Below are 15,572 nucleotides of genomic sequence, written 5' to 3' on the forward strand. Positions count from 1 at the left end.
ATTAAGGGTAATTTTCTACTTTGGGCTTGCACAGTCTGGCCTGTGTAGATTAACCCCCTAATTTAATTAATTTGAATTCAAACGATCTTATTTAAATTCCTGGGCTAGTGGTTATATAGTATTGAGTGGGGAAAATACAGGTTGAGGGAACTGACACTTGTTGGTCTTGAATGGAGAAGACCCCAAAGGGCCATGATTCTTGTCTTCAGAGTTCTCGAAGGCAGTGACAAGGACAACCTAAAAACGTCAGCTTCCTGACAATCGGGGGAAATGCAAAGCAATGGACGGAAGTGAAAACTAAGAGGGTGGCACTTTTTTACTCACGGGTTTGTGTAAGTGTGGAACAATGTACTCAGCCATGATGTTGAGGTTTAAGATATTTAAGATCACTTTATTGGCCATACACAATTTCTTGCATTAGGAACTTTTCACATACCCCAGCTTGCTCTCCATGAGACACACAGACAGGGAGAAAAGCTGGGGGTCAGAGTGCAGGGTCAGCCATTGTACAGCACCCCTGGAGATTTGCTGGCCGCGGGATTCGAACCGGCAACCTTCCAGCCACAGACGCAGGTGCTCAACCACACAGCCACCACACCACCCATTAGTTGAAACTAACCCCCAAGAATCCTCCAAGAAATGTTAACTGAAACTCTGAAATTGTTAGCTACCAACAAGCCTAATAAACTAGGTTTGCAAATGTCTTCCCCTCATTAGTTGCAGTTAATACCAGTGGACAATTTAAATGTACTTTGAGGATAAACATCATATTATTAAACACATTCTCTAATATTCAGAAACAATATATCCAAAAGGGCTATTCATGTTTTTTGATAATTTTCCAGCATTACTGATCCAGGAAAATAAAAAGTATGCAACATTTTAAAAGTGAAAGTTTGTAAACTTGAGTATAATTAGGAATGTTCAAAATCAAAGTCATTCTTTTAAATCTAGTAGAAGAATATGTATTTTTCTTGTCCCTGTATATGTACAGTAGTGATGAAATGACATGGCTCCAAACCAGGCTCCTAGCCAGCTAGATGACAAATGTCACAAGCATGGCCTTGTCATTCAAAAGGGAAGTTTTCAGTCTCCACAATTATTTCTCTGACTGTAAAAACTGTCATGACTGCAGAGATATCTGGAGATAGGAGACACAACAAGAGATTGTGTGGAAGATTCATAATTACGTTGTGTTGAAATGAATGCAGCCACATAAATGAAATGAATAATTACTTTCAGTGTTTGAATAGTGTTAGATCAGTGTTAACTTTTAAGACACATAGGGTTTTATTTTTCTTTTAGTGTATAAAAAGATCAGCGATATTCTGTGTGTTTTTCTCATCATGGTGGCTGAACTAAAAGCACATGATAAAAGAGTAGATTTGTTTTGACTGCTTGTTGAAACAGGATTTAAAATTAGCTGCATCAGCTGGGGTTTTTAATGTGAAGATAATGGCATCGCAGCCCTTGAAAAACCCCTATGTAATCAGAAGTAAGTGTCTGTAGCCCAGCCGGCTGTATAATGGGCAGAGAGGTAGTTCAGCAGACTGTGGCAAACACAGGGTGAACAACATGGTCAGACAATAGATGATTCACACGGTCGTTTGTACTCGAGTTGTAAAGTGGAATAACTGCCAGCTTGCACAGTTTCATTTCGCCCTACAGATTCGGCCTTTTTGAGTGGGCTGAGAGTGTATACACTAAAACGTAACGTATGAGTGCAGATACCTGTGGGTTACCAGTGATATGCTATTGAATGTGCTCGGCTCAAGATCCGCAATGCAAACACCTCCCTTGATATAATTTGTAGCAAATTATATCAGCCACAATGTGAAATAAAACAGGTGAATGCATATTATATCGAGGTTTTGTATAGGCATTTCCTATGCCCTATAAACTGAAAAAACCCATTTTGGTGACCTGCTAGACTGAATGATTCACAACGTTGGTTCTGTGTTTTTTTTTTAAGGTCTTCCAAGTGGCCTATATCATCATCAAGGCAGCCAACTCCCCGCGCCCTGGGAACTGGATTCTGGAGCGCTCTCTGGACGGGGTGGAGTTCCAGCCCTGGCAGTACTACGCCATCAGCGACACGGAGTGCCTGACGCGGTACAACGTCACTCCTCGGATTGGGCCCCCGACGTACAAAAGAGACGACGAAGTCATCTGCACCTCGTACTACTCCCGACTGGTCCCTCTGGAGCACGGAGAGGTACGGGACGGCGCCAGCAGTCTGTTTCTAAAGATATAAGTCACACGGCATGCAGTAATTCATGCTGCAGAGACTGAGGACGCTGAAGGCCGAAGATCATGAGCAGGTCGCGTAAATAAATGCAGCCACGTTCGGTTTGGTCTGCAGGTAGTTCCACACAGTGTATGAATGATTCCCCCCCCCCCGCCTGTCTGTTTGCAGTCCCATGTGGCTTATGACACTTCTGTGCCCCTTTTCTTGCTCTGCTAGGTCATCACCTCATGTCTAGTTCATGCTGTTACTTCCTGATACTGTCTGCTTTTCATATTCCACATTTGTATAACACCCATGGATGTGAAACATGGAACATGGATAAACTCCAGTAGCACCACTTAGTGAATATTATTTGCCTGTTAAGCTCCCTCTTAGTGGCACTGTATGTACTTGTGTTCCCATTATTCATCATATTTATTGTAGAGATTCAGGGAGTCACAGCGCAGTTCAGTGAAGGTCTGGGATGAGTTTTAATTTGTGGTGAAAAAGCACATTTCCAGAGGACCCTGAAGAAGACACAAGGTGTATCCAACACAGTGCCTTAAAGTCTGAGCACAGCTATGGTCATGCTACGTTATTACTATAGATATTTGTCTCTGAGTGACCACTACCTACATATTGGAACAGTAGAAAATACTTCCACACATGGCACAGTAGCTATTTCTGATAACGTTATTTATCTCCATCTTTTAAGTTATTTCTGACATGTCACGTACAACAGGTTTCTTTTTAAAATGCAGTCAAGCCAGGCCTGAGGAATGACCTCAAGCCAGGGTCTGATTTACAATGTTATTCCAACATGGAAGTTTATTGCACACTGTATGACTTGTCCTCTGTTCCATATTCCATTGTAACACTTGCAGTGTGTTCAGAAAAAAAGTATTGATATGTCGGTTTCCAATGTTATTGGCAAGTGAAGCTGCTACAGTAAGTCTGACTTAAAAAACTGAACACCAAATCCATTACCTGAAAAAAATGATTTGCTTTCTATAAACCCAATGTAAAACTGTCTTCACTTACTGCAATTGTTCTTACTTATATTTCCTCTAGAGAAAACTCTTGATGTGGTCCTGTTTCACACAGCTAGAGTCATAAACCCTGGCATTCTTATATTTAAGCAAGATAGGCTTTTTGTAAAAGATGTGTCCTAACAGATGAGATTGCAAGAACTCTGTAGCTGAAGTGATGTTCCATATAAATATGATGTTATTAAAGAGATGCTGTTAGGGATTCAAAAAAAACAATGAACATTTAAGGTAACCAAGAAAATTTTACAGATTTTCTGGCATCTCAAAAAGAGAACAATTCTGTTAGAACCTGGACATGTGGCAACCCAGTAACCAAGATACTGTTCAATAGCGTCAGTTGTTCACAACGTTTGAGAAGTTTTGCTTCGTAGATTTGTAAAGCAATAAGGAGTTACAGTGCAATGTTTACACGTCACTGGCTTCCACTAAACAGGTGATTATCTGTTTTTAATTTTTTAGTCTTAAGCGCTTGCCATTTTTAAAGACCAGTCAGTGAAATGTAAGATTTATGGAGAAACCTTTGTTGAATATCATTACATTTTACTCACAGTATTGCTATTAATTCGGCACATATCTCCTGCTGATGGGAGGAAGGCTAATAAAAGGCTTGACCTCCTTTTTATTGTAAGACCTTCATATTGTAGAGACCTTAATACCTCTATAAAGCGCAAAGCCCTTCTAGAAACTCTCGATGTGATCCTGTTTCACACAGCTAGAGTCATAAACCCTGGCATTCGTTCAAGGCTGAAGTAGTCACCTGAGAGTCAGACAATGTACAATTCTTCAAATGCATGCTTCCTGACCATTCACAGTGCCAACTGGATTTTAGAGAGGCTGAAACATTGAAAATATGTGATGAAAGCAGCGGTTTGTCAATTACAGAGAAAAAAAACACTCCCAGTAATGAGCGACTACAGACAAGCCTCTTATGGAGAGCCCATCGTAGAAGGAATAAAATGTGCAACTGCTGAAAAGTATGAAATATTTTAAGAGCCTGAAATTACTGCTATTTTCCTTTACATTTGTCATTTAGTGATTTAGAGTCTTAGCATGTGTAATTTCAATTTCAATTTCAAACATGCTTTGAATTATTCTTCCTTTTTACTGTTCCTTTTTCTCTTCTCCTTGAGCTGCTGCGTATCTTTAAACTCAGATTTGGGGAAATCGGATTTTTCGAATAAAACATTTGCTAAGCTGCCCGAAAACAGCCATGTGGCCTTTTTATGTATTTGCTGTGGAAATGGGTTTGTCTCAAGCTTTTGCCTGTGTGGCTTTGCGCAGATCCACACCTCCCTGATCAACGGCAGGCCCGGTGCCGATGAGCTCACCCCCGCCCTGCTGCAGTTCACCTCCTCTCGGTACATCCGCCTCCGGCTGCAGCGGATCAGGACTCTCAACGCCGACCTCATGACACTCAGCTACAGGGACCCCAAAGACGTGGACCCCATAGTCACTCGTCGGGTATGGGGAACTCCTCTTGCAGTACTGGCAAGAAAGCTAGTTACTAAGGAGGCAGCCTTTTTTTGTTTCAGTCTGACTTTGCTCACATTAAAGTTTTTAATAAAAGATTATGTAAAGGGACAATTGATCCAGATGGTCTTTTGGAGCTCGATAAACTTTTAATATTGCTAGGTGCGCAGTGTATATATTAAAATGGGTCTCACTCGTCTCCCAACTGACTCTGAAAACTCTTGTTTCCTTTTTTTGCCACCTAGGTTTGCCAGTTTCTTCTTATGTCGGTGCCCTTGTAATAGTTAAAACTTCCAAACAAACAGTACCTTTCTCTGTGACTTTGAAAAAGAAGAAAGCAAAAATGCACGCTTATTTTCTGTAATGATACTTTTTTTTAATTGTTCAATGTATAGGTGAGTGGAAAGGTTTAGGAGAAAATCTACAAATAACTTAATATTAAAAGCTGGACATAGAACTGTGGTACTGGGAAATCTTAATTGCACTACCTTTAATATTGTAGAACACTGTGCTTAAAGAATGAGCTTTCTTTCAGTATATTCTGAATGTAATGCCTTTATGTTTGCGTTCAACATTGCTGTGTCAACACAACAAGAGTGAATATTGGATTTGTGTTTCATAATCCTGTCTTTTTCCCCACAGTATTATTACTCCATCAAGGACATATCTGTGGGAGGGATGTGCATCTGTTATGGCCATGCTCAAAGCTGCCCCTGGGATGAAGTGTCCAAGGTTGTGTAAAGCCATAAATCCTAAAGACTTTTTTAATGGAAATTGTAGCTGTAGAAGCTGCAGAGAGTGTCTAGTTCCAGTTAGCCATATACTTTTTTTTTTAAACTGCCAGAATGTTGCAGTTTATCAAAAAATGATGCCTCATGTGAGACCGATAGCAAGAACAGCTGTAATCGCAAGAGCTTGTCAGCTGCAACTTGACACTTAATGTCTGCAGCTAGTAACCCACTGGTGTCCTTAACACCTGATGAAGAATTAACGTTGGGATCTGTTTCTTGTTTCTTCTCTCATAGTCCTACCAACAGTGACTGGTTTTAAAGTATTGCCGAGAGTTACTGAAATGTCCGCATTTCAGCACAACATTGTTAAAACTGTGTCTATGTTTCTCAAGAACGTGGATACAGAGCCTAAGTACTGTCGAGCAACTGAGCAGATGAAGAGCATTTAAGTGGAAATAAATATTTCCAACAAAACATCTACTGTTCTCCTTTGTTAATGTAGAAGCTCCAGTGTGTGTGTGAGCACAATACGTGTGGGGAGAGCTGTAATGAATGTTGCCCTGGCTACCATCAGAAACCCTGGCAACCTGGAACCCTGTCTGATGGCAACACTTGTGAAAGTAAGCAAAATGTTCTAAAACAGAAACTAAATGAATAAATGTGATGCTCAGTAAGCTCTGTTTTCACTACTCTGTTTTTCCTGCAGGGCACTTTTTTTTTCCTGTGCTGTGAATGATGTTTTAAAGTATTTTTTTTTTTTAATTTTAGTCCTTTTTCGCAAACTTGAAAAGCTTTTCTCTCACTGCCTTTCAGGCTAGTCTCTTTCAGTATTTTTCTTCAGCTTCATGGTGAGTGCATGTTAGTGCGCAATATATTCGTCTCCCAAGCTTATCAGCCACCAATGATGGGAAGGATTTTTTTTTAAAAATTTAATTGACCTTTTCTCCAATTTCAAACTGGCTCTGCTGGATCAGTTCCAGAAACATGCCTGGTATACTGGCGCAGACAAGGCAATTGGTATGAGATGGACTCTGGCTTGTTGTTGGGTGAATAGTGTGAAACTATTGTAGAGTAACCCACGATGGTGGCTTGAGTACTACTTTATTCTGTAATGTCTTTTGTCAAAAGACGGTACATTTCCAGATTTGGCAGGCAAAATTGAAGACTGTTCTAATGTAACCAATAGTAGTGCTGAAAACGATCAAAAAGACATTCAAGCCTTCCAAATCCAGTTCTCAACAAATTTGATTGGTATAATCATGGGGAAAAGTAATTTAATCACAGTATGTAAACCTTTTCTTCTTCTGTGATTGTAATATTCTTATCGAAATCTTAATGTCATACTTATGATTACTTTCATAAGTAATTTCATTTCCTTTCTGATGGTGTTTATTAAATTGAACATGCCTTCAGGAAACTGAAGATATTTCTCTCTGGATCAACATTTTTGGAAGAGAGCACTCTTACTCTATTTACACAGAAAATACCTTTTACTGTATATGTACAGATCCTGTTTTATTAAATGTGACTTATAGCAGTGCAAAGTTCATTTGATTGCAGTAACACAACAGTGCAATACTGCCAGTTTGGTTTTGTAAGTTTTTGTTAGTGCCCTTGGCAATAGACATACTCCTCACTAATTTGTATTGCAAGTATAATTGACACACATGAGGGTTCATGTTACTGGAGACAATTCTAATGCCTTGTTCCATTATAATTCTGTAGATCCCTAACTGCCTGTAGCTTTGCTACAGTATTTCATAAATGTAACGTTCGTTAGAACATCACAGTTTTCATATTAGTGAAAACACAAATTGTTCTTATATGTTATTCTTTCTTTCTGAATTCTTTCTTTGCTACAAACATCCACTTTGTGCAGCAGCAGTCTTTCTGCTACATTGCTTTAGCGGTGTTTGCACTTTTTGTGCAGTGTATTTCGTGCAAACGGAAAGTGCTTAGCAGCCTTGAAAAATGTCTCGAGGTCTTGTTATAACTTGGATCTAGAACATCATAAATGCTGTTCAGGTTGTTTAGAAGTGGGAAAAAAACAGACATTTGAGTTGTAATTGTATATTTCGAGCAGAAGCAGTCCCATTCTCATTTGTGCTGTATGCATTTAAATTCATTTGTGTTATTTTTCTCTAGAATGCAACTGTCATAACAAGGCTGAAGATTGTTACTACAACCAGACAGTGGCAGACACCAGGAAGAGCCTGAATGTTCACGGCCAGTTTGTTGGGGGAGGAGTCTGTGTGAACTGCACTCAAAATACAGCTGGCATTAACTGCGAGACGTGCATCGATGGCTACTTCAGACCCCAGGAGGCAAGTCTTCCTCTCTGTTCTGACGTGCACATTTCATAGCTGCTGCCTGCTATTGCTTCGTCTTTATCTGGAGGTCTTGTTTCCTCACTACTGTAGGTGTCTGTTGGCTTAGCTTACAAGAAATTGGAAAATCAAGTCATTCATTTGGAAGGAAATAACTCAGATCAGTGAAGAATTTAAAATAGTGTAAAATGTAATTGTTCTTCCTAGAATACCTTCGCTTTTAAAAACCTCAGCTGTTTTCTGTAGTTTCTTATTTTTAGTATTTCTAGCACTGAGAGGTTAGGTTTTGCTAAGTGTTTTTTCTTGTAATTCCTTTCCATGATTAGGTCTCACCATATGCAGAGAACCCTTGCATTGAATGTGGATGTGATCCATATGGCTCTGTGCATCTTAACTGTGTTAAGGATGAAAATCAGGCTGATCTCCAGAATGGTAATTTGGATCTTTATGTTCATTTATCATTTTCATTTTGGTAATGTGTGGAGTGACCTCACATTCATCTTCATCGTCAACAGTTTTCATTCGCCTGTTCCTGTCTTTAGTTCTTGACATGTGACACCTGAAAACCTCTTTAATTTCATTTGCAAGTCTTTTGTGAGGCTCCTTTGTTAGTCTGTTGTCTCATGAGATGAAAAGTTCAGACTTTCCCTGGTTGCACAGTGGCCTATTCGACCTGTTGTACGTCCAACCCATTGTGTTTTTTTTAACTCTTCCAATATCTCAAATTCTTCATTTCTTCCTTAACCATTCATTTAGTTTTCAGTCCAGAATGGGGATTCCAGTGTTATACATTTCAATGCTTGTTTGTGTCGATTTTAGTTTCTGAATCATTCTTGTGTTTAGAGTCAAGGTTTTACATCCCAGACACAGCAAACACAGGGACCTCAAATTTGTCCAAGAATTTCTTCTTAAGATACAGTTTCTAGTTTTCCCTTTATGATAATAAATGTAAACACTTTGCCTTTAATCCTCTCATTGTATTTTAACTTTGCTTTGTGGCAATTGCTATATAAGGTATTTTTCTCATAGGTTTACATGCTGGGCAGTGTTACTGTAAAGAGGGATACACTGGTGATAAATGTGACCGCTGTGCATTCGGCTTCACGGGCTTTCCCTACTGCATCCGGTGTAATTGCAGTCTGGTGGGCAGCATTAATAAAGACCCCTGTGCTGAAGAATGTATATGCAAAGTAAGTGAAGATAATTTTCTGTCCTTGGCCTTTGTTTCTGGCTTTGTTTATTATGGTACCATAGATCTGGAGAGCTGGATGGTAACACTGATTTTCCACAAGCATTTCCCTGACAATGCAACTGATATTTTGTGTCTAAAATTACAAGCACAAAGCTCCTTTTATACCAACACTTATTATACAGTAAATCAGTAACTTGTTTTGCTTCAGGACAATATTTTGGGGGTTTTGTTTACCTGTTTTTAGAGTGCCAGCGATATATAAGGAAAGAGACATTCGATAGCTTTGTAAACCTATGAAATAAAGTTCATTTCATGACAAGTACATTTCCGTTCGTTCTGGTTTGCAACTGACTGGCCTTCTCTCTTTGCAGGAAAATGTGATGGGTGCAAATTGCGACCTTTGTAAACGGGGCTATTATAACCTTCAAGAGAGCAACCCAGAGGGCTGCACTGAGTGCTTCTGTTTTGGAGTGTCAGATGTGTGCGACAGTATCTCCTGGCCCATAGATCAGGTAAGACTTTGTAAACAGACTTTGTAAACTTTGTAAACAGAGTCTCAATAACTGTGTCACCTGATGTTGCTTTACATACCTACCATGATCCAACCATGATCCAAAAGTGGTTAGAAACATATACTTCACGAATGTCATGGCAGACAGTTTCAAGATACTTTTCTTAAAACCACCAGCAACTCATTTGTAAGTGGATGTCACTTGTTGTTTTCTTTTTTTGTGTTATCAGGTGGTAAACACCGATGGGTTGCTGCGGTCTGTTGTTGAAACGGACAATCTCGCCAGAGCCCGATTCTACATTAATGGACTTCCTGTCACTGTTAACAACACAGCAGAAGGCAGGACACTGCAATTCCTCTATTCCTGGTCAGCACCCGAGAGATTCCTGGGAAACAAGGTACCCTTTTATTTTAGTTAGATATTAGAAATGCTCTTCTTGGCTTCTCAAATGCTTTTCTTGATTTCTGTGCCCAGTGAAGGTTTATTAGGGAAGCTGACTCTATCAGTGTTTAATTTTTATGATGTCCTAAGATTTAATAGAATGTTTTTAAAAAGACCCACATTATTGTTAAGCCTTTTCACTTATTGGAATCCTGTTGCCAAAAGGCATTAAGCAAATTGCAGCATAATGTCTCCGTGAGCTGTTATTCTTGATAAGGAACTGCAAGTATTAATGCAGGCAAAATTGATTTGAACAGGCTTGCAGAAGTTAGTTAATGTTCTCCCTCGAGGATTTTTTTTTTGCTTCTCAATTTCCACTCATTTTTTTTGGGCAAGTTAATGGATCATGCCCTGTGATTAAACTCTTCCAGAACTGAAATATGAAGCCGGGCAATAATTTGGTTGTACTCTTTGTAACAGAATTTAATCTGTATACACATTAGTCCCTGGAGTGATTAATTGAATTATAATTTGTAATCCGCTGTGAAAGAGGGGAGGGGGGAGAGACCTTGAAAGGAGGCTTTAGAATGGTCCATGATTTATTTTCACACGGTTTAATGGGAGCCGGTCCTGACTCCCGTGTAGCGCGTAGTTTAGGACCCTGTGCAGACGGTATAATCCGGAAGTGACTGGAAAAGGGGCTACAGGGAAATCCCAGTTAGGAGATGGATGGCGACAGTGAAACCATGTGCAAGGGGGGAGCGCAGGCAAACAAGTCCAGAAAACAGTCCAATGTAGAACATCCGCAGTGCAAAATCCCAAACCAGGGGATCCATCCAAGACAGGATGATTAAAAACAGGAACAAGGACATGGAACAAGGAGATAAAAAATGGAGTGACGAAGCCAGGCACTCAGAGCCCAGGACTCAGCTGGGTCAGGACGCCGATCGTAAACCTAGGCCTTCAAGCCGCAGACGTAGAGCGACTTGATGCTAGGCGGGTCTCCGGGCGTCCGTCTCCCAATGCAGAGCCTTGAGCTTCCGGAGCACCGGGTTTAAATAAAACGGCGAATCGAGGGGCAGGTGAACGTGATAATGAAACTGAAACACAAAAGGGTGGGTGCGGCCTCTAGAGGAGGGGTGACGATCGTGATACATTACTTCATCCGTTTTCAACAACCTCTTAGTCCAATACAGGGTCACAGTGAGCCGGAGCCTCACCTGGCAGACAGTGGGCTCATGGCAGAATTTACCCTGGGCAGGATGCCAGGGCACTCACAAAAAATACATATTGTACTCGCATAGAGAGTGCCACTTAATCCTACTCGTTGCGTCTTTGGGGTGTGGGAGGAAACCGGAGTTCAAAAACAGGCAAAGGTTAGACTTTTGGTTGCTGAAGATCAAACAGCATGATGAGATATAATCAACTACAATTTGCAGCCACAGAATTGTCATGCAACATGCAGTTTCTGGGTCACAGAGCTCAGCCCTCGAGTGCCTTTGACCATTCAGCCACCTCGCTGAGGAGGCCTTACTAAAGGAACAGGACAATAAACACCCATTACCCAAATTCATTTCAGCTCTCTTCATTCACAGAATACAGTTCATCAATATTTTGTCGTTTCGACATTTCTACGATTCAACATTTCTCCTTTTTATTTTGACTTTGCAATTTATTTGGCTGGTACTTTCATTTGTACCTATTTGTACAGCTGGGTGTTTTACTGATGGAAGTTGATTGTGGCACAGTACTTCGCTTAAGGGCACAACAGGAGCATCTCTGACCACTTCTCCACACTGAATAAAAGACTACATTAGATGCCTAAAAGAAAGGGATGTCAAATTCAACAGTGTAGGATTCAGATACATCCTGTCTTGTTTTTCCAGACGGTTTCTTTTGTAACAGTTCCTTTCTTTCCTTTCCATGTGCAGTTGACCTCTTACGGAGGGAACTTGAGCTTCACGGTGTCTTTTGATCCCGCTGAAGAGTCTTGGGATCCTTATATGATCGCTCTTTATGATGTCATTATTGAGGTACGTCCCCCTTATCTTAAAGCGCTGTATGAAAGATGGCTAAAAGCGGTCGCAAACCGATTCTTCCGAATCATTACTACCAATGAAGAAAGGCGCAGCCACAGCCACTGTTTAATCGAGCGCTGTCATCTCTCATCAGCTTGTTAAAATGATTAGTAGCTAATTCTCAACAAAATGTGTTTTTGAAGTAGGAATTCTTCCTCCTGTTCATCACCTTTTTTTAATTTTGATGTATGTACAGTATGATTACACTGGCTCTCAGCGTTCACCACTCTGTGCTTACCACACACTTCAGCAGAGAGTACACAACACAAATAGGTTCTTCTTTGTCGTTTAAGATGCCCGAGAATAAAATGACTGCACGCCCAACTGTGCATTTTTAAAGCTAAAAAGGCAAATAAAGCACAATATACATTATTTATCACAGTTAATGTATAATTTCCAAAATACAAAAACGTTCTATTTATATACATTAGTATTTCTTAAAGTGCTCCCCTGGGGGTGAATGAGGTATTTGGGATTGAATTAAGCTGGAAGCAGAGTGTTCCGATTGGCATCATCTTCTCCTCAGGGGAACGGCAAGGCTCTGCAAACAGGGATCAGCCAGCAGCTGCTGCTCAGGCCCCGTGAAGAGCAAAGCGCCGGGGTGGAGATGGTGCCCGGGAGCTTCGTCGGCCTGCTCTCCCGGAATCCCGCACAGCGGGACGAGCTCCTGACGGCGATGGCCAACCTGACAGCCCTGCGGTTCAGAGTCCACGTCAACAGCACCGCTGCAGCCGTTGTCAGGCAAGCGAAGCCTCTCTTTCCAATGCGTCTCCCCTCTCTGGGGGAGGAATTAACCGGATGCTTAATACAGCTGGTGCTGGGATGGGTGTGAATTTAACCCCCCCCCCCGAGCCCGTCACTGGGCCGAGTCAGTCGGAGGGAAATGTCTAATAAACATTATTTGGTGGAGCTGCACTTCTCCCTGTAGTTTGTGTTACACAAGTGTATTCGAAATGTCGTCTGTCATGGTGTGTGAAGGGTGGCTATAAGGTTACAAATAAGAAAGCTTTTCGGCCCATCTAGTTTATTTCTTGAAGATAACTAAGTTATCAGAGTCTCATTCAACAGCTTTTTGAAAGCCAGGATGTCAGCTTTGGTTTTGCAGCAGTGCTCAGTTTTTTGTTCCAGATGATATGTTCCATGTAAAACACATTTTTCATAGGTATCTTCATGAAGCTTACTGTTTCCTTACATTGATTGTTTTTTTTCCTTCATCGCGTGATACTCTCGTCTGGTGTTTTCCTAGTCTTTCCCTAGTGATTTCCCTTTGCAGCCTCTCAAATTGTTTCTAATTTTCCTATTTTGGAGAATATGTGAATTTGGCTAGCTGCCAGAACTAGACACTAGATTACTATACAGGTACTAGATGCCAGAATCTCATAATCAGTTCATTAATTTGAGTTAGAAAGAGCAGTGGTCCTAATGACGGACAGGATCAGTATTAGGTTTTTAATTAAAAGACATCTGTCTGTAATTTATTAATTAATTTATTTTTAGGAACTTTATTAAGATACTTAGGAAAATAACAATTACATATAAATGGACTGTATTTGTCCATTATTGTTGTTGCTTATTCATACCACTTCTACAAGTTAAAGAAGACTAACTGTATCTTTTCTCCCAGTCCATATTGACTGTCCCCTAGAATCCTGCCGCAATACAAATGATATTTAATTTCTTGGTTTGTTATGTTCACCTTTTTAAGGACTGATTATCCTTGACTTGTCCCCACAGACTGAGGACTGCCTCTCTGGATACAGCAGATATGAATGCTACAGGTCTCAAACTTGCACTGAGTGTAGAACACTGTGAATGTCCTTGGGGTTACACTGGGACTTCTTGTGAGGTATGATCTCCCCCTTATAATCCGATATGTGTTGTTCTACCTTATAGATACAAAACAATCAGCCACATTGTTGTTGTATTACACAGGATGATCTGGTCTTCTCTCGACCAATCTTTTTTTTGTTCAATGTTGAATTGATGGTATTATTGGGATACGGCTGTGCAGTGCATCAGATAAAACCTAGACATCACAAAACAGGCAAAAATGTAATTTGTTCTTCTTTTCTAGTATTGCAGCTCTGGTTTCTATCGAGTTGGAGGGATTCTGTTTGGAGGCAACTGTATGCAGTGTGAATGCAATTATCACGCTACCGAATGCGATATCAATGGTGCCTGCTTTGTAAGTTGTCATTGTTTGTCACACAAGATTACTTCAGATAATAAGTCTTGTGGGTTTATGATACTTTTACACCAGTCGTTGTTCTTTCCTAATCCATATGAGCTGGGTTTAGACTGATAATTCACTCTGTCCTGTACAACGACGCAAAATATTTATGCATTTTTTTCTTTTAGTGTAATATTACACCACTTGATTGAAGATGCAGATGATTTTTTTAAATGCAGAACCGTTCTGGTTCAGTAAAGACTTTGGTACCAGTCTGGTACCTTTTTCACTTCCAGTAATAGAAGAGAACCCTGTTTCTCTCACGTGCATGCTTCTACAGTAGATACTATATCACTAAAAGATACCTACATGGGAGAATTTTATCAGACAACTAATACTCTGTAACATTAAGATTATATTCATCCCTATTCATCAAAGCCATCCATTCAACTCAATAAAACATACCTCTTTTCTTTCCTTGTTAACTAATTTAAAACTCTCATCTTATATTGTTGAGAAGACCATGAATGGGTGGGTTTGATGAAGGTGAATGTGATGACAATCAGAAGGGGTATGATTAGCAGGACATGCCTTGATGAATGAGTCTGGAGTTAGTCAGATATTGTACAGTTTTACAGTCTTGGACAGCATCTGCAAAGACATTTGAACCTGTTTCAGTATCCAAATGAGGTGACATTAAGAGTGCAAGAGGAAGACAGTAAAATTTGCAAATAAAACATAACATCATTGTCTCTGCTGTTTAATATTTAGCATGAGGATGCACTTTCATTTGTGCTACTCTGTCACATTGAAGTGACAAGCCTTTTGCCCACACTTCATCTGCACTTTCTGCCACATCACATCACAACACCCTACTGTATGCTCTCAGTAATGTAAGTAGGAATTTAAGACTGAAAAATCTTTAGAAGCAAAACAAGACTGCATTTCAGCAATTAACTAGCTGAACGTTCAAAGTAATGTCTTGTCTTTCAGTTCATTCTTATTCTAATTAACTTTGTTACCCCTGCATATACTGTGCTATTTTCCAGGCTTTTAGTCCTTCTGGTTTTATTTTAGTAAAGTCTGTGTTTAATCACAAAGTTATCGTCCAGAAGTTTATCCAAACATTTTATACTTGTGTAGTCCTCTTTTGAACCCAACATATCTTTGCAGAGGAAGAATTAATATAATGCAGTAAACAGTGGAATTGAATTGTTTATGTCAAATTTTACAAAGTCATTTTAAACATCATTCTACCAAAAGACTTATTTACTAATATTGTGACATATTCATCCTGCTTTATCCCTCTTAATATACTGAATGCCGAGCTGCATGAATATCATACCAAGATGTTTTGCCAAATAAAATTACATTTTATCCTCCCAAGTATGATTACACTGGCTTTTAGCATTCCACTCAATGCTTACTACATGTT

The 15,572-nt window shown here is 40.0% G+C and overlaps 1 protein-coding gene across 1 annotated transcript in view; it reads left to right on the plus strand.

Annotated features, from left to right (window-relative positions):
* lama1 (laminin, alpha 1) overlaps positions 1 to 15,572 on the plus strand; it is a 76,186-nt gene that overhangs the window by 21,687 nt on the left and 38,927 nt on the right. Inside the window, exons 4-16 of the mRNA XM_088642107.1 lie at positions 1,973 to 2,215; positions 4,558 to 4,737; positions 5,389 to 5,478; positions 5,980 to 6,097; positions 7,623 to 7,801; positions 8,131 to 8,236; positions 8,834 to 8,994; positions 9,368 to 9,508; positions 9,738 to 9,905; positions 11,821 to 11,922; positions 12,494 to 12,708; positions 13,702 to 13,813; positions 14,042 to 14,152. Coding sequence (XP_088498233.1) covers positions 1,973 to 2,215; positions 4,558 to 4,737; positions 5,389 to 5,478; positions 5,980 to 6,097; positions 7,623 to 7,801; positions 8,131 to 8,236; positions 8,834 to 8,994; positions 9,368 to 9,508; positions 9,738 to 9,905; positions 11,821 to 11,922; positions 12,494 to 12,708; positions 13,702 to 13,813; positions 14,042 to 14,152 — 1,926 coding nt within the window. The remainder of the gene's footprint in view (positions 1 to 1,972; positions 2,216 to 4,557; positions 4,738 to 5,388; positions 5,479 to 5,979; positions 6,098 to 7,622; positions 7,802 to 8,130; positions 8,237 to 8,833; positions 8,995 to 9,367; positions 9,509 to 9,737; positions 9,906 to 11,820; positions 11,923 to 12,493; positions 12,709 to 13,701; positions 13,814 to 14,041; positions 14,153 to 15,572) is intronic.

Source organism: Lepisosteus platostomus, chromosome 8 (genome assembly GCF_059453375.1).
Source record: "Lepisosteus platostomus isolate fLepPlt1 chromosome 8, fLepPlt1.hap1, whole genome shotgun sequence".
Lineage (NCBI taxonomy): Eukaryota > Metazoa > Chordata > Actinopteri > Semionotiformes > Lepisosteidae > Lepisosteus > Lepisosteus platostomus.